General features: G+C 39.1%; 1 protein-coding gene across 3 annotated transcripts in view; it reads right to left on the minus strand.

Moving 5' to 3' along the window:
• LOC127632644 (ephrin type-A receptor 8-like) overlaps positions 1 to 12,484 on the minus strand; it is a 130,952-nt gene extending 118,468 nt beyond the window's left edge. For all 3 annotated transcript variants that reach the window (XM_052111350.1, XM_052111349.1, XM_052111351.1), the window contains exon 1: positions 12,331 to 12,484. In XM_052111350.1, the coding sequence (XP_051967310.1) occupies positions 12,331 to 12,415 (85 nt within the window). In that variant the 5' untranslated portion in view covers positions 12,416 to 12,484. The remainder of the gene's footprint in view (positions 1 to 12,330) is intronic.
• Positions 12,485 to 20,021: the final 7,537 nt, after the last annotated feature.

Below are 20,021 nucleotides of genomic sequence, written 5' to 3' on the forward strand. Positions count from 1 at the left end.
TCCCAAGCGTTCCTGAGACAGCCGACCCAGAGCCGAAGGCGTTAGCTGCAGAGGTGGTAAGACCGCTCCGTCCCCGGTGGAGGGCGGGAGGAGAATCCTTTGTTTTTCATTTGCCACACCCCTGGCGGGGCTGTGGTACCCACATTCTCAATAAAGAGCTATTTCCCTTGCCTCTGGGTCGCCTGGCCCGCAAATGCCGTTTTCATGGCAATGTGCTTTCAGATCACAACAGTCCTGGTACACCGGACGCGGTGATCCCGCCTTCCGCCTGCCCACGACTGTCCCTCGGCCGGCCGGTTCAGACGAGTCCAGAGGACGCCAGCATCAGACCTCCTCCTCAGTCAAGAACCCGCCCCCTGCCGGGCGCACGGAGCAATGTAAGTGCTTTGAGTCTATTCTCAGCACCTCAGCCTCAGGCCGCAACGAAGCCGCCCGACGCTGCATTACCTGTTCCACCCGCTCGCGAGGCCCGCCCGGTACGTCCAAAATACTCGTCCCTTTGGTGCCCCTAAGCGCAGAGCTGGGAAGCGTGGCTTTCAGCTTCCCAAGGCATCACGCTGGCTGCACCGGACCATTCGACTTCGATTCACGCAATTCAGTTTGCCCGGCTCCGCCCCCTTCAGGAGCGTCCGCTTTCCACAGTACACGGCGAGCACGGCAGTTCCCTGCGCACAGAAATCGCGACCCTCTTAGCCAAGGGCGCGGTAGAGCCCGTCCCTCCAACCGAAATGAGGAAGGGTTTCTACAGCCCTTACGTCATTGTACCCAAGAAAGGCGGAGGCTTACGACCAATTCTGGACTTGCGAGTTTTCAATCGGGCCTTGTTAAAACTCCCATTCAAAATGCTTACGCAGAGAAATATTCTGGCTGGCGTTCAGCATCTAGATTGGTTTGCAGCGGTGGACCTGAAGGACGCGTACTTCCACGTCTCAATTCTGCCACGACACCGACCCTTCCTACGGTTCGCGTTCGACGGCCAGGCGTTTCAGTACAAAGTCCTCCCCTTCAGCCTGTCTCTATCCCTCGCGTCTTCCACGAAAGTCGCAGAAGCGCCCTTGCCCGCTACGAGTAGCCGGCATCCGCATTCTCAACTACCTCGACGACTGGCTCATCCTAGCACACTCTCGAGAGTTACTATGCACACACAGAGACCAGGTGCTCCGGCACCTCAGCCGCTTGGGGCTTCAGGTCAACTTGGGAAAGAGCAAGCTCACTCCGGTTCAGAGCATCTCTTTTCTCGGGTTGGAGTTAGACTCAGTCTCAATGACATCACGTCTCACGAGCGAGCGTGCTCAGTCGGTGCTGGACTGCCTCGCTTCCTTCAAGCCAGGCACAGTGGTCCCTCTTAAACTATTCCAGAGGCTCCTGGGTCATATGGCGTCCTCCGCGGCGGTCGCGCTGCTGGGGTTGATGCATATGAGACCACTCCAGCACTGGCTCCAGACTCGAGTCCCGAGACAAGCATGGCACCGCGGCACGCATCGGGTAAGGATCACCCCCGCCTGCCTCAAAACACTCCCACCCTGGACAGACCTCTGCTTTTTACGGGCAGGAGTGCCCCTGCAGCAGGTGTCCCGACGTGTCCTGGTCACAACTGATGCCTCCCGGTCTGGGTGGGGTGCCGTGTGCAGCGGGCACACAGCAGCGGGCCATTGGAAAGGGGCCCCGCTGCGTTGGCACATCAATTGCCTGGAGTTGCTGACCGTCCTTCTTGCTCTGAGGAAGTTCCTCCCGTTAGTTCGGGACAATCATGTCCTCGTGAGATCGGACAGCACCACGGTGGTAGCGTACATAAATCGCCAAGGCGGCGACGCTCCGCCACATGTCATAACTTCGCCGCCGTCTCCTCCTATGGAGCCAGCAGCGACTCAAGTTTGGCAAGGCCCAGGTACGTTGCACATCAGACAAGCTACAAAGTAGTTAAGCTAGCTACAACAACGCTTGCCTGCGTGATGTAAGCTTCGCTCCCAGGTCGGATCACACGCTGTGTTGGGAACGGTTTGGCAAGGCCCAGGTAGACCTGTTAGCCGCCCAGGAAACCTCCCACTGCCCGCTCTGGTACACCCTAACAGAGGCTCCCCTCGGGACAGACGCGCTGGCACACAGCTGGCCCTCGGGGCTGCGCAAGTACGCATTTCCCCAGTGAGCCTTCTTGCACCGGTGCTGTGCAAGGTCAGGGAGGACGAGGAGCAAGTCACGTTGGTGGCCCCCTACTGGCCCACTCGGACTTGGTTCTCGGAACTCAGGCTCCTCGCGTCAGCTCCTCCCTGGCGAATTCCCCTGAGAAAGGACCTCCTCTCTCAGGGACGGGGCACGCTCTGGCACCCGCGCCCAGACCTCTGGAACCTCCACGTCTGGTCCCTGGACGGGACGCGGAAGAGCTAGCCGGATTACCGGCGACCGTTGTGAATACCATCAACCAAGCCAGAGCCCCCTCTACCAGGCACCTTTACGCCCTAAATTGGCGCTTGTTCGCAGATGGGTGTTCTTCCCGAGCCGAAGACCCGCAGAGATGCGTGATTAGGTCAGTGCTTCTGTTCCTACAGGAGAGGCTGGACAGGAGGCTGTCCCCGTCCACCCTCAAGGTGTATGTTGCCGCTATCGCCGCCCACCACGATCCTGTAGACGGCAAGTCTTTGGGTAAGCACGACCTGATCCTCAGGTTCCTGAGAGGCGCCAGGAGGTTGAATCCCTCCCGGCCAGGCCTAGTTCCCTCCTGGGATCTCTCGGTAGTCTTGGCAGGACTCCAGAGACCTCCCTTCGAGCCGCTCAAATCAGTTGCACTCAGGGCCCTCTCTCTTAAGATGGCCCTGCTGATCGCGCTCGCCTCCATTAAGAGGGTTCTCTGTCAGCGACACTTGCCTGGAGTTCGGTCCGGCAGATACGTCTGTGATCCTAAGACCGCGACTGGGCTATGTGCCCAAGGTTCCTACCACACCATTCCGAGATCAGGTATTGAACCTGCAAGCACTGCCCCGGGAGGAGGCAGACCCAGCCCTTTCGTTGCTGTGTCCAGTGCGCGCCCTGCGCATTTACCTGGACCGCACACAGAGCACCAGACGCTCTGAGCAGCTCTTTGTCTGCTTTGGGGGACGGCAGAAAGGGAATGCCGTCTCCAAACAGAGGCTCGCCCACTGGGTTGTCGATGCCATCACACTGGCTTATCACACCCAGGCCATGCCCCTACCCTTACGGGTCTGAGCTCACTCAACAAGGGGTGTTGCGTCCTCGTGGGCACTGGCCAAGGGCACCTCCCTAGAAGACATCTGTAGAGCCGTGGGTTGGGCAACACCTAACACCTTTGCGAGGTTTTACAACCTCCGCGTTGAGTCGGTGGCGTCTCGTGTTTTCTCAGGTCCGAGCCCGTAGAACTTGGTAACACGTAGACCGACCGGCCGGGTGGATCGCTTGCGCCCAGCGCCCTTTTCCTGACGTCAAGGTAAAGTAGTGCGCCTTCTTCCCAGGGCACCCCACTCCGAGTTGGGACCCTGGTCGATTCCTCCCCAGCCCTCCGGGTCCACGGTTCAGCGGAGGAACTCGCCGACCCAAGCCACTGCGGGCACCCTGATGGCCACCCCGTACTGGTATAGGGGATCCACAGGTAAAATAAGAAGGCCTCCGGTTCGGACTCCCCCTGTGTGTAATTCCACGGTTCTGTCCCCTTACGAGCGGACCCCCGTGTCTCCCTTAGGCAGTTACAGCTGCCCCGGTCGCTGTGCTGTAGCAACTCCCCCTTTCGAGGCTGGATCTACCACCGCACCATACTTTCCACACGAGCCCTAAGACGGCCGTGTGACGTGTCTACCACTTTTCCTCCCCAAGAAAAAGGGCAGGTTTGGTCTCCGCAGGGTCTGGGTAAGACCCCTTCCCTATATGCGTGTAAGGGCCCCGGCCGTGATTGCTCTATGCGAGAAACATAGAGAGAAAAGAAGCCCAGCCAGGCTGGCCCGTTCCCATGTTGGCAAACATCGCCTTGTCCTCCCAGGGTAACTAGAAGGATTCCGATGTTCTTATGGGGCATTGGGGAAGGGTACGTGCAGCCAGGTACAGACGATGCGCGGCACTGGATGAAATCCCTGTCCGCCTCTGTATCGGCGGTTCACGTATACGGTTCAGCGCATGGCAAGATTGGAATGGGTCCCCTAGTGTCGCTTCTCCGACACAACGTGGAGAGAGCGACAGAAGGGGAACGTTTGGTTACGTATGTAACCTCCGTTCCCCGAGGGAGGGAACGACACATTGTGTCTTTCCTCCGCCATGTCGCTGAACCGAGCCACTGTTGTGGCCGGACCATTTCCGCTCCTCAGAAAAATCCTGAATGAACTCCGTATTTGCCCCGCTTAAATACCCGTGATGTCCGGGGCGGGTATGCAAATACCGACTGCCAACTCCCATTGGCCCTTTTCAATAAGATCAGAGGTGAATATCGGCGCTCAAGAGAGACCCCTAGTGTCGCTTCTCCGACACAACGTGTCGTTCCCTCCCTCGGGGAACGGAGGTTACATACGTAACCAAACGTTTTTTAGCTACTTAACTACTTTGTAATTTGTCTTATTGCAACTTACCTACTTTTTTAGTCGTTAAGCTACTTAACTAAGTACTATTTATTTGTTGTTTTGATAATTAGCTACTATATATTTATTTGTCGTATATCTGCTTAGCTACTTTTCATTTAGCTGCATATCTACACTTTCTTTGTTATTTCAATACTTAGCTACATGTTATGTCTTATTGCAACTATATACTTTTTATTTGTGGTTTATCTAATGACTCTTTATTTGTCATTTCGATAATAAGCTACTTTAGTTGTTATTCAGCTACTTTTTATGTGTCATATAGTGATTTAGCAACTTTTTTGTCACTTAGCTACTTAGCTAACTTCTACATATTAGTAATTTTAAAACGTAGCTTTGTGTTGCGTTGAGCTATTTAACTACTATTTAATAGTCGTTTCGATGCTTAGCTACTTTTTATTAGTTGCTTAGCAACTTTGCTAACTACAATTTAGTTGATGTTTCGATAATAAGTTACTTTTTATTTGTTGTTTAGCTACATAGCTACATTTTATTTTGTCTTATGGCGACATATCTACTTATTATCTTTCGTTTAGCTTGCAACTCTTTATTTGTTGCTTCAATAATTTGCATCTTTTTTGTCGTACGGTGACTAAGATACTTTTTATTTGCCGTTTAGCTACTTAGCTACATTTTATTTTGTCTTATGGCAACATATCTACTTATTATCTTTCATTTAGCTTGCAACTATTTATTTGTTGCTTCAATAATTAGATACTTTTTTGTCGTACAGTGACTAAGATACTTTTCATTTGTTGTTTAGCTACTTAGCTAACTACTATGCATTATTCCTTTCAAAACTTGTTATTTGTTCTCTGCTTTTTAGCTACCTTTCATGTGTCGTTGAGCTATTTAGCTACTATTAATTAGTCCTTTTGATGCTTTGCTACTTTTTTATTTGTGGTATGCAAATTTGCTACTTTCATTTGTCACTTAGCTGCTTAGCTAACTACTTTTTATTTGTTGTAAATATGATAGATAGATAAATATGCATTATAGTAATTGGATGACTACTTAGCTACTTTTCATTTGTTAAGCTACTTTGCTGTTCTTTAGTTATCATTTAGCTACTTATAATTACTTACAGTTGAAATACCACCAGTACTGTCCTCCTGAAGATTCTTAGTAACCCTGTGGTTAAGATTAAATTAAATAAAATCACCTCTACTGGGAATAAGAGGCCTGCATGGACCTTAAAATGAAACCCGAACCCGACCCATACCGAGACCGTGTGGCCCAACCCTACCCGGCCCGAACGATACTGTCAGATTATAAGGCCGAATCCGACCCTAACCGAAATCACTCACTATCTTAATAATTTCTTCTCCTAGCAAGTACTGATGCAATAGGCTGTATTTTATGTAAGCATGTAGGCAACATTCGTAACCCGAATTCCTACTTGGAAAAACCGAACCCAACAGCGCATAGCTCAAAGCAAATATGTGGGGGGGATAATTATGATTCATGCACATTGGTTAAAATATACCCTTAAACTATATTGTATGCTGAAATTGAGAAAAAAATTACTTAAAGAAAGTGGGTGCAAATTGCTGCCTTATTTTTTGGGGGTAAATTCTATAGTTTTTTTTTTTCCTTCAGTGAAGGCCTCATGAAATCGTTTATAAACCCTGTGATGCTGGGCTCCATATTACAGAGCAGGAATGTTGTATATTTATCGGTCCCCAACATGGGCAAAAAAAAAAAAAGAAGATGGAATTGATTTGACAGTCCTGTTCTGAATTATTGTTTCCTTTCTGGAAAGATAAGGATTAACTTTGGATTTCGCCATCACACCAAGAGTTACTTTTCTCTGTCCTTTAGAAGCATCGCAGTTTTGATGTAACCTGTCAATACATGCAGAAATATGTGTATACTTAAAGCATTTTAACTGCACTGAGTCTAAAAAAATCATTTGATTTGAAAATCACTGATATTGAAAAGTTGGCAATTTCCTTCATTGCATTTTAAGAATGTTTAACTGAGTTTAACTTAGAAAGAGGAAATCATAAAATCTATTAGCGTTATTCGCATACACATACTGCTCAAGCACAATATCATCATAATTACCACATCATTCAATCTTCTTTTCAAAACTACAATTTTGTAAAAAAAAAAATTACTTTACTCTTACAAATTACAAGTTATTTTTTTATTGCTCATTTTTTATTTTGCTTCTAAGTTTTGATGCATAATTTTGGGTCAACTTCTGTTCTTTATAAATTAACATGACTTGACCTAACTCAACTAATTAATTGTAGTAATTACAATGATCTAGCTCAATTATTATGTTAATAAACATGCACAGAATTGGGATCTTTCTCATTTAATTTAAGGATATTAAATATCGAATTACATTAATTTCTTCAAACTTCAACTGAACTATGAATTGAATTCATGCTCATCTCTTGGATTTGTAGGATTACACTGGAATAAATCCCTTTTCTGTAGAATAAAATCTGAGCGAAGCTTTATCTAGCCACTGTGAACTTACAACTTACAATGCAGTTTTAATGCATTTCATTCCTGTACAACCTGCATTCTAAAAAGAGATTGACACCTTCAGAGTTCAAATACAAACCTTACTTTAGGTTATTGCCAAAAAATTTTAGAAACAGAATAATGTATTTTTTTTTCTGCAAGTGTAGTGATATTGATTGCCTTCCAGCCATAAGCAAGTTGAATGTGAAATTAATTTAGTGTCTTATTGTGGTTATTGCTCTCGGCATGGGAAAAATATAAAATGAAAAGTATAAAATAAACCAAATGTTACATTTTTTTTGGTTTAGTCATTAATTTAGACTTGTCATGCAATGTTTTAACAATGTTTTGCTATAATTCTAATACTGTATCACTTTAATTTGTTGCAGGGGGCAAAAAGAAAAAGCCTCCACATGGAATTTTGTTTCGCATCTGTTGTAACATGATACAGTATATTCCATAGTATTCTACTCTATTTGTAACTAGTTTGAATTTAGACAATGTTGTGACCATTTTAATTAAGTATTTGTCATAAATGGACAATATGTTATACTGTTATACCCTGTTATACTGTATTAGCCCTAATAAATGTATAAAATCAGCCCTGAAAATCCATTCTAGAGGGTTGTACGTATTTTCTGTGTTTCTGCCAATATGATCCATATTTGAACTCTACAATAGAAGATGCACAACATTTCTTACTGCACAAAATATCACGTGGATGCTTTATAAGCTTTTCAAACTCTTTCCTGCCTAATATTGCATTTGCACAAAAGCTACTTTTAGGGCAAGTCAAATGTTTGTTGACAAAGATTTTCAAATCACTTTTGTGCAGGTTAATGGAGCAATTTAACAAAACACCAAACGCATCAGCAGTTACATGCCGAACAGTGTAGGATTAAAGCACACAGAGTTATTTTGAATTTCAAACATCCATTTACGTGCCTCATATATGTTCCTTGTTTTCTTTTGTCATTGCAGCTTCAGACCAAACGTCTGCCAAGATGTCTTTGAAGGACTCGAATTTTAAATTAAAGATGAAAGTGCAAGATTTATTGTTTTTTTTTTCTTATCTAGTCTAGTCGTTCCAAACATTTGCCTTTTTCAAATGTAAAATGAATGTTTTCATAGCAAATTAAAATACATGATCGAAATGACAATTTGAGTGAAAAGCTAAATGACATTTTTTTTTACATTTATTTGATTATTTCATGTAATTTTTTGGTTTAATGGCAACATGCATGCGCTGAAGCTGGCATGGATTTCACAAGTTTGTGCAAAACTTGATGATCCATGTAAACTCAGCAAGATTTGAGAATGTTCCAAAGATCATCTTGTGTGCTTCAATGGAAGCAAGGATATCTGACCTTCTCAACAAATTTGCCTAAATCTGATCATTGACCTGGAAATACAGCAGAATTTTACACTTAATTTATGTCATAACATTTCTTAAAAAACTCAAACTTTCTATTTATTTCCATGTTTAAATTAGAAAATGGTAATTTGCATTTCAATGTTCCAAAGACATTTGGGCCCAACTGTATTCTCTGTTTTACTCCTTGTTTCGCCAGTACTCTTGTCTAGAGTCATTTCAGACTACCTTTCTCTCCCTCGCTCACCTCAGCAGTCTTTCCACCATATTGAACTGTTTGTGACAGTGACCGGAGAGGCAGAAATAGCACGCAAACCGTGTGCTCACTTAGTGTGTCTGAGCGGAACATTCGTGTCAAGCTGCAGTCTCCATCACACGCAAACTCTCTCTAAGGCATGATTCTCCGAGATGGGAAACATGCTATTGCTGGAACGCGGGAAAATAACCACGTATCCAGAGGCTGGAAGAGGTCAAAAGGTCAGAAGTGGTACTGTCCTCATAGTAAACAAGTGTGATATGACAGCATAAGAGATCAACAGTGAGGGATTCCAATTCTTCACTTGCTTGAAAGTAATGAATGGGGTTGGTGGACTGATCATTTCTATAAAAAACAAATTGCTGTATATTTTAAAAGGATTTCGTTTTCCTAAATGTTGTTAATTTATTCTTAAGTAGTTTTTTCTTCTTATATCACACACAAAAAAAAAAAAAAAAACAGTAAATATTTTAAGCTTTACGCATTTCAATTTCAGATCAAAATCCAATCAAATTCTGTTGAGTAATCTTAATAAAATAAAAAGCCTAATATTTTAAGTTTTATTAAATGTAATTTTGTTAAAAATGACACTTCAATTTGATGGAATTTTGTTATGAAAATAAAACGGGTAAATCTTAAAAATAGGCTTAAATATTTGTTTTGAGTGCAACTCATTAATATTCATAGGCATTTGTATGTAAATTGTGGTTCTGATTCACATACACTTTGGATGTTTGGACAGGCACAGACACATACAATATTAATTTACTGACAGCATCTAAAACATAAACATTTATATAAGCACAAATGTTTTTGAATCCTTTGAGGTTTATAGAATATTCAATTAAAGGAATTAATTCATTAATTTATATTAAATTAGAATAATTAGATATGTTAATTACAGTAAATATTGAATGAGGTTTTGTTAGTTTGTTTTGCCTCCATCTATGGCTATTTTCATGGCGAAAACCAGGTTTAAATGTAAAAACGGGTAATACAACTACATACGATGATTAAGATCAATTTTTTATAAAAACTCTCAAATTTATTCTGGACTCACTTTTTTTTTTTTTTTTTTTAAATACTTCAAGGGTGTCAGCAGAATAAAACTTTGCAGAGGACTAGAAATACCCCCAAAAAATATGCCTGACAGATAATAGACTATCAAAGGAGATTAATTAAATAAAGATGCTGTCAATACTTGAATACTGCACATGTCAGTGTCTATCCACATGTAACATTATATACTCATTACATACCTACAAATGAGATCAGCCTACTTTTATAATCATAAGTAGATTTGGTTTCTTCAACAGAGTGTTAAACCATCATTAAACCAATGTAAATCTCTATCTGTCGAACTGTACAGTGGTACACTGAACTGTAGTTAATTGATAAAGTGGGTCAATACTAGTTTAGCATATTGCAATAATGTTTGTTAAAGTTATTAATGAAAGTTACAATAAAGTCAGTGTTACCAAGAAAATCTGGAAGTTTTTTAGGGGGTCCCTTGATATGGCTAAGAGTGCTAGGTTGGAAAAGTTTGGCAATCCTGTTCTAGACGCATTACACAAATACATAACACTGAAATAATATAACTTAAGCTTCTATTCATTAACATTATTAAAGTATTAGGTATCATGAACTAACAATGAACAATTGCATTTATTTATCTTGGTTAATGTAACTTCAAAATATACAATTGTACAATGTTAGTTCACATTAGTTAATAATGCATTAATATTAACCAATGCAATTTTAATAATACAGTATGTTAGTTTATGTAGAAATTAAATAATAAGTGCTGTAAAAAGTATTGCTCATTGTTAGTTCATCTTAACTAATGATATTATGCTATTTAAATAAACAAAATGACAGATATATAAAAAATGCCAAATACTGCAAACAATACAGCACTGCAGGTTGTGTTCATGGTCAGCAATAATATATGATGCATGTACTGTATATTCAATAAAAAATTTGAGTACATGATTGCACCGATGAGTTCCTACATAATTAAGAAAAGATAATTCTCTCTCTTTTTTTTATTTGATTAAACATATTATGATCCTTATATTTCTGCAACACTTCTCTTTTAGGCAATCTAATGCTCAAAATATTATTTGTTACTTTAAAATATGTAGCCAGTGATGTGATCTGTTTCCAAAATTCACCTTGAGCATACAAGTGTATGTTATCACACAGATCGCAAAGCATAATTCTAAATTCATGATGTTATCACTCCAATCACAATGACAGATCCGAAACAGTAACGGACTGGCCCACACACACACACACACACATGTTGTGTTTCCATGTTTTATGGGGACTTTCCATAGACATAATGGTTTTTCTACTGTACAAACTTTATATTCTATCCCCTAAACCTAACCCTACCCCTAAACCTAACCCTCACAGAAAACTTTCTGCATTTTTACATTTTCAAAAAACATAATTTAGTATGATTTATAAGCTGTTTTCCTCATGGGGACCGACAAAATATCCCCACAAGGTCAAAAATTTCGGGTTTTACTATCCTTATGGGGACATTTGGTCCCCACAAAGTGATAAATACACGCTCACACATACACACACACACACACATACACACACACTTGTGTTCATATTTGCAGAAAAAAGATTTTCTGCAAGTTTCTACTGATCCTGAGGCACGCACTCACATTCACATGCATGTCCATCTCGAATGAAGTATTCTTGTCTTTCGCACTGATACAAAGAAGTAATATAGATTAAATCATCGAACATAGGGGAGATCGGGGCTAGTTGTCACACTTTTTATTCCAGTGAATATTTTTAATCATAGATTAAAAAATAAAAAAAGAGAAAAAAAACGTAATTTGTTTATAGACAAATACTACACCTTAAAGTCTTGGCTACAAAACATCTAAAGAATATTTCCATCATTACAAACCAGGAAAAAAATTTACAGTTGATTTAACACGTTTTTAACTTTTGTGACAACATGCCCCAATAGCAGGGCATATTGTCGAAGTATATGGGATTGGCTGTTGCAATGGAACCTGCCAATAAACAACCTATTGTATTCTTTTCAGCAAGACTAAAGCAGAAAACCATTCCTAAAACCACAAAATAATAATAATAATAAAAATCAAACTACTAATATTTTGTAATAAATCAATTGTATAAAATTACAGCATTTATAAAACACATGTCCAAACTAACACTTATGAAATCTACCTTTGTCCTGACAACACAATTCAAGGTAACGGTTCAAATCTATCTTCATTACATAATTGATCCTTGCCTTAATGTATTGTGTAAGTGATTTTTATTGTGCTTACTTGTTTACCCAACAGCTATTTATTCAGTTATATTTAAATTTCCGAAGACAGAACTGGAGTTTGCAAGACAGAATTAACAAAAATGTCTTAATTTAAGATAGTTTTGAACAAGACGTTTGAAACCAACATTTAAAACCGCTGCTTGAGAAATCACAATTGGACTTTTGACTCAAAACATTTAGTTACTGAGATATAGCCCTTCTGTCAACTTCCCTCTGTGACAACTATCCCCACATGCCCCTAAAATGCATCACTTTGTTGTACTGTCAACTGTAGGCAAGACAGCAATAATGCATGGCCATATCATGCCAACAGACACACACTTACCTTCATTAGCAGTTCCCCTGGACCCCAGTACCTGCATTGATATAGTCCACACTAAAAGGGGCACGAGCCCCGGATCTGATGCCATCGTGCGACTGTGGACCCGGAGCGCGGGGAGAAATCTCTCTCTCTTTCTCTCCCTCTGTCTCTCTCTCCCTCTCCCTCGCACGCTCGCTCTCCTGCACTGTCTGCCAGGGTAGAAGTGGAGCTGCAGTCTCATTCAGGAACTGCTTTCAAAACTGCCTGCTTTCACTTGGACACATGCAACACCACCAGGCGCTGCGCGGGGGCGTGTTCAGCGCTGCCTGTCAGATGGAGAAGCCAATCAGAATGTTTTGAATATGCACAAGTCTTACATTGAATCCACAACACGTCCTACATGTCTGGTCTGGAGCCACATTCCTATGCATGCATTTAGATGAATAATTTGATTAATGTTGTGTTTGGGAAGCTGTGTTTTTATTTGATTGGATATCTGGTTCTACATCATAAAGAAATTACTTTTGTTTACAGAAAATAAATAAATAATGCAATAAGTCTTTTGTTTAAGGTGATTCAAAGAATAGTTCGACCAAAAATGAAAATGCTCTCATCATTTACTCATAGTCATGTCATCCCAGATGTGTATGACTTTCTTTCTTCTGCAGAACACAAATTAAGATTTTTAGGAGACTATATCAACTCTGTAGGTCCATACAAGATAAGTGAATGGGTGCCAACATTTTGAAGCTCCAAAAACCACATAAAGGCAGCATTAAAGTAATCCATGTGACTCCAGTGGTTAAATCCAAATCTTCAGAAGTGATATGATAGGTGTGGGTGATGAACAGCTCAAAATGTAAGTCTACTTTTGCTAGAAATTCAGCTCCATGCCCAGTAGGGGGCGTATGCATTAATAATGTGAATCACCAAAAACACCAGAAGGAGAATGTGAAAGTTAAAGTGGAGATTGACTGAGTAGGTAGGAACATTTATAGAAAAAATGGACTAAAATATTGATATGTTTCTCACCCACACGTATCATATCACTTCTGGAGACATTTATTTAACCACTGGACCACTTTGTTGTCCATACGTCTTTTATTCATTTGAGAGTTTAAGGGAAGATTATCAGTGACTAATGACTAAAAGTTCAGTTTGTTTGTTTGTCGCACAAAGCTTTCGTGTGACATTAGGCGACCCTGGATTTACCGTATTGCGACACTGCACTTTTTGTAAATTTAATGCTCAACAATATTTGGAATTCAGCCTGATCTCGTGAAAATTAGGTGACTGTTAGACATTTTTGCTAAATGACATCACTCGGTCCTGTAGTCCCGAGGTAAAATGTCCACTGTGTGGCGCTAAAAGCAAGTAGAATTTTCTCCCAAACAGATTTTTAAGATCTATCGAGTTTTCAGTTAACAAAACGTACCTCCCTACCTAACCTAAAGTGTCATAAAAAGCAAATGTGAAGTAATTTTGTGGTGCTTCTAGGGCACTTTCGGCACACTTGTCGACTCGCATGCTCTTCAGGACACCTTACTCCCATCATTTGAATCTTATCTGCAATCAGTTGAGCTACTGATTGCACCTGAACAAGCTAGTAAATGTAATTGGTTGTGTAATGCAAACATTAAAATATGTCGCCTTACAAGTCATGCGCAATAGTGAAAGAGTTTAGATGACAAAAGACAGCATTGTGTGAGGAACAAGTGGTTATGAACTAAAAATCTGTCATTTTAATTGTAATTTGTGTAAAAGTAAATAAAATAATTGTCGTTGTACCACCTGTTGTGTTCATTTCATCAGGAAACTTCCGCGATATGAACAAGAAGCCACATAAAAATCAGATTGCAAAAATGTAGGTAGGCCCTACATTAACACTGTTTGGATTACTGAATGATAGTGTTGTAAAATATAAGCATTAGTAACAACTTTAACAATCTTGAAAATGTCATATTTTCTAAAGTGTACATTCAGTTTATCATATATTTGTATCAAATGTCCTTCACAGCATATTTTAGCAGATAAAAAAGCAAGGCATTCAATTTCAGATCAGTGTTGTTATTATTTGCGAATAATTTTCCACCTCGATCGCCATCACATGATGGATTTTCTGATAAAGTGCTGCCAGCACAGATGAAGTGATGTCTGCTATCGGGTTGTAGCTCATCTCTTCTAAGAGCATTTCTCATGGCAATATCTGATTCAGTTAGACGTCCAAACTTGAGTCGGTATTTGCTTTTCTCACATTGATTCAAATTAATCCATAAGAAATCTCCATTGCTCACAGCATGACACTTCTTGGTGTCACTGTCACCTGATAAAACTGCATCGACATGTTTTGCATCTAAGATCACTCATACGTTTCAACTGACATGGAAGAAATATTTTTTCCCCCCACATTGCGCCAAATGAACTATTTCTTTTTTTACTAGTAGTAACTAATAGTAAACATATTATTACTATTTCATACACATTATAACTTACTAATGATTTTTGTATAATTAATATGTATTGTTTATGCTTCAAAGGTTTTACTTTGCGGAATGACCGATTTCTTTCTTATGCCATCCTTGATACTGTGAATAATAATAATTTTCTAATAAGGCAACAAAAAAAGATTATATAGTCCTTAACCTATTGGTAGTTCATGTGATTTCAAGTGTGAAAATCAGTAAAAACAAATTGGACACACTTAAAAGCCTTTTATTCTAAAGGCTTATGCTTAAATGCCTAATGCTAATTTTTTTTTTTTTTTTTTTTTTTTCGAGAGAAATTAAATGTATAATATTTTTACCAACATTATATATATATTATATTATATTATTATTATTTTTATTTATTTTTTTATTATTATTATTTAGCAAGGTTTATGTTTTAAACAAGAAAGGGTTGTACTAATGGTGTAAGTTTTGTTGTAAATTTATTTATTTTATTTTTTTTAATTACATTTATGGGTCAGTGGCATGAAGCACATTTTTTTGTTCAGAAGACATTATAAATGCACAAAATATTACTTGAATACACCTCTTATATAATGAACAGATGAACATGTTTTCAATTTCTTAGTTCAAAGGCACTCGAGAGAAACCTGACCTCTGGTTTTTAGAATATACAGTATGTACTACATAATCCAGTATTATTTAGTGACTTGAGCAAAAACCCATCAGCACACATACTTTTTTACCCTTATAACAGCTTATAACATGTGTGAAAGTGTTTTACTCATGCCTTTTTATATTTCAACATCAAAACCAGAGAATAATAAGTCTCATGTAATCGCAGGTTTCTTACGTTGACTAAGCTTTTTGTATTAAGCATGCTTTTAGTACTTATGAGCGTCTTGCTCAGTGCCATGATCAGTGTCGTCTGGGAGAGGAGCAACTTTTCTGCTGCTGTGTTTCTGCATCACAAATCCACACATTTGCGCTGTGATATTGGCGTAAATAAAACAACATGTTTGATGTAATATTGCGCCGGGTTATGACAACTTTGGTGTCACAGGAGAGTTTCTGCAGCTCTCAATGTTGTGCTGCTTAGTTTTTATTACACTATGTGTTTGTTTACGTATCATATGATACATATAGTATTGTATCGTGGGTGTCGTATCGTACGATACAATACGATACGATACTTTTTTACACCCCTAATTTCTACGAACTTGAGATATCTGTTTTAAACTACATTTTCAAAAGATTTATAATTTGTATCACCTTAGACAACCTTATTAATCAATGACTCTTATTTTTCTCACTACATTGTCAAATAGTCTTTCCTTGTTTTAAGCATTAACCTCAGTAAATTTTGTTTGATTTCTTTGAAAAAAAGAAATAATGTCAGTCATTTCAAGTAACTCTACCTTGTTTAAAGGATGTTTAGATAGGTGTACTGGAAAACAAGTCAAAAAACTAATTAATACTGATTAAGATTTTATTTAAAAAATAAATTGTTGCAAAGAATATATATATAATTAATACAGAATTTTGCATATGTGTGCTACTGTATACTGCTATCAGAATTCAGAACTGGGTTAATCTGTTTTAAAATAAACCCTGTAAAATGTGCAACTGTTTGTTAATGCTCTTAATTAAACTTTTTAAATAAGTGTTACCAGAAATGTAAGTCTCATTACTTTGCATATACAAACTGAGTTCTTCATCTTTGGTGTTGCAGCTGGCCAGGAGAAAGAGATAGAAGAGAGGAGAATAGAGGAAGAGAGAGGAGAGGAAAAAGAGGAGAGGCACGGAGGGAGATTCCAAGCCAAAGCCTGCCAATGTCTGAGAATACAGGGAAGATGTTGTGTTGGGTCACAGCTATCCCTGTTTACACCCCAGTGAACGACATGCCTACGTGTGAGAGGGCCAAGACATTTGGATGAGTCTATGATCCTCTGTTTACAACTCAAGGCCAAAAAGAAAATACAAGATCATATATTTTCCTATCTGATTACTATACATAGATACCTAGATCTTATTACATCTGTTGTCCCACTATTGTATAATTACATGTACATCTATTTGTTAAAAGCAAAAGTCCATTACAGGCAGTATATGTCCATTGAGTCTCCAGTGATCTGCCACTAGGCTACAGTGCTTGTCTATCTCAGCTGTGACATAACTGATGTCATAAATATTCATGAACACGTAAATTGATAGTGTATTAAAGGGATGGTTAACCCAAAAATCAACATTATATCATCATTTACTCACCCTTGTGATGTTCTAAACCTGTATTAGATTGATCTCTGATGAGAAACACAAAAACAGATATTTAGAAGAATGTCCAAGCTTCTTTTTTCATACAACAAAAGTAGATGATCATTGAATGTCAAGCTTCATTAAAGCACTATAAATGTAGTATCATATTAGACTCACACTCTACTAAGGCTTAGCATAGCCTTCTAAAGCCATACAATAGATTTGTGTGAGAAACATACCACAATGTAAGCCGTTATTCAGTGATATTCTTGCCCTATGTCATAGTTCTAAAACATATTCACTGTTGTGATACACATTGCATATTATCAGACATCATTGTTCCTTAAGTGCCTTAAGCACAATGTCAGAAAAAAATTTGCAAAAATGTTTAATTTAGGGGTACAACAGCTCGTCACTGGGGCAGTAACCTCAAAGGTACACCCACTGTACCTTCTTTACACCTTAAGGTACTAATATGTACCAATCGAGACAGTTAAGGCACAGATGCATTCAGATTAACATGTAAAGGGTACAGTAGGTGTACCTCTGAGAGTACTGCCCCAGTGACAAGCTGTTGTACCCCTAAAGGTAAAATGACAAGCTGTTGTACCCCTAAAGTTAACATTTTTGCAATTTATTTTTAAACAATGACAGTGCAGTGTTAATTTTTTGGTTCTATATCTTTGAAATACATTTCTTTTGAAAGCAAAGGAATAAGTGTGAAAAAGAGATCAGTACATTTTAAGGACAGGTGACAAAATCAGACAGATTTCATCCTTTCAAATACATTTTTTAATGTGTTTACCCAAAGAATACCCAGACAGTTTTGTTTCATTAATCAGCTTTAACTGCCCTGGCCTTGGTAGGGCATTTTTATTAAAAAAATTTTAAGACACTAGTCTAACCATTCAATGAGTAGATATTTCTTTAGCTCTATAATTGCTAGTCTGCATGAGGAGAGCAGAGCAGTCCAGTCCAGTGATGGAGATAGAGGAAAAATCCACAGAGATAAAATAAACTGAGAATTTCAGGTTCTATCTGACACAATAGGATCAACATAATATCATTTTGCCAAAAAAAGTCAAGTTTTTATTTTATTACATTTTTTCATGAGATCAGGCTCAATTTATTAATTCTGGTACAGATTTCATTAACAATATCATTATTTTATTAATTTTGAGGATGAAAAATGGAAAATAATAGTTGATAAAATCATTTAAATGGATAGTTCACCCAAAAATGAAAATTCTCTCATAATTTACTCACCCTCATGCCATCCCAGATATGTATGACTTTCTTTCTTCGCTGAACACAATTTGTGATTTTTTGAAAAATTTCTCAGCTCTGTAGGTCCATACAATGCAAGTGAATGGGTGCCAACAATTTTATGCTTCAAAAAATACATAAAGGTATCATAAAATTATTCCATACGACTCCAGTGTTTTAATCCATGTCTTCTGAAGTGATATGATAGATTATGTGTGAGTGAGACACAGATAAATATTTAAGTCCTTTTTTAAGTCCTCTTGCTAGAAATTCTTCTCCCTGCAAAGAAGGGGGCAGTATGCATGAAGAATTTGAATCACCAAAAACACAAGAAGATGAATGTAAAAGTTAATGTGGAGATTGACTGTGCAGGAAGGAGAAATTATAGCAATAAAGGATTTAAATATTGATCTGTTTCTTACCCACACCTATTATACCACTTCAGAAGATATATATATATTTAACCCCTGGAGTTTGGAGCTTCAAAATGTTGGCACCCATTGACTTGCATTGTATGGACCAAAAGAGCTGAGAAATCATTTTAAAAATATTCATTTGAGTTCAGATGAAAGAAAGTCATACACATCTGGGATGGCATAAGGGTGAGTAAATGATAAGAGAATTTTCATTTTTTGGGTGAACTGTTCCTTTAAGATTTCAACAGAACAGTAATAACAAATCAGAAATAAATTTGAATATAGCTGTTCGGTCACAACATAAACTTTTTTGCAATTCTGTTTGGTGGAGTTAGTGGCCCAGAAACTACACAATTAGGCTTTAAGATGACTTCAATGCATTTATTTCATATTCTAAGAATATTTTATTACACCTTTTGATCCGCATTGGTGTAAAAATGCAGACATTCCAGAACTGTTAACGGAACTGAAAATCATAAAAATTATTTGTTTCGGTATTTATTCCAAAGTTCCAATCCTAGCCAGGACACAAAAAATATTTATGTGACAGGTATTCTCTGAGAGTGAGCGAGCAAGCAAGCAATATAACTTTTAATCAGTGTAAAGCATATGTCTCACAGCTCATAACTAAAAACGTCTCATTAAAATCTATGAATATTTCATTTAGCCCTTTGTTTTCAGGGAAATTGTTAATGGGACATCATTAAGCCGCAATCAACATTACAAACAGCGAGCATTTCTGGAGTATTGTGCGCTTTTGTGAAATGCAGTTGAGTTGAACTGAGAAGAAACTGAGAACTGATACCAAGCAATGATGGATCGTGTAGGTCAGACATGTCTTCCATCAATATCAACACCATCACCACAATATTAAGGTGCCTGAGGATGTCATTCTTTTTTGCTGAAATTATGCTTAAGCAATTGAAGCTTCCTCTGCCAAACATAGTGAGCATGGGCATCATTTACATGTGGGTCGGTGGGACATGTCCCTACCATTTTTTTCCTTTGCAAATTTTGTCCCGACCACTTTTTAAAATAGCTTTGATCTGGTATCTCATGCAGAAGAACATTGTTATAATAAGTGATGATCCAGCACTGGAGTTTTTTTTTTTTCAATGTTAAAATGAAAGCTCATTGCAGCTGGTATCAGTGACGTTGAGTGACAGCGGGTGGCGATGTTCTCTCATGCATCCAGATGCGTGCTCTATACTTGCTCCGCTGTTCTGCAGCTCGCGCTGCTTTCTAGTTAAATCGCAAAGCAAAATGCAAACAGATGTGCTCATGAAATACATCCACTAGCGTGCAGATGCAATCTTAATTTCTTAAATTA

Source organism: Xyrauchen texanus, chromosome 39 (genome assembly GCF_025860055.1).
Source record: "Xyrauchen texanus isolate HMW12.3.18 chromosome 39, RBS_HiC_50CHRs, whole genome shotgun sequence".
Lineage (NCBI taxonomy): Eukaryota > Metazoa > Chordata > Actinopteri > Cypriniformes > Catostomidae > Xyrauchen > Xyrauchen texanus.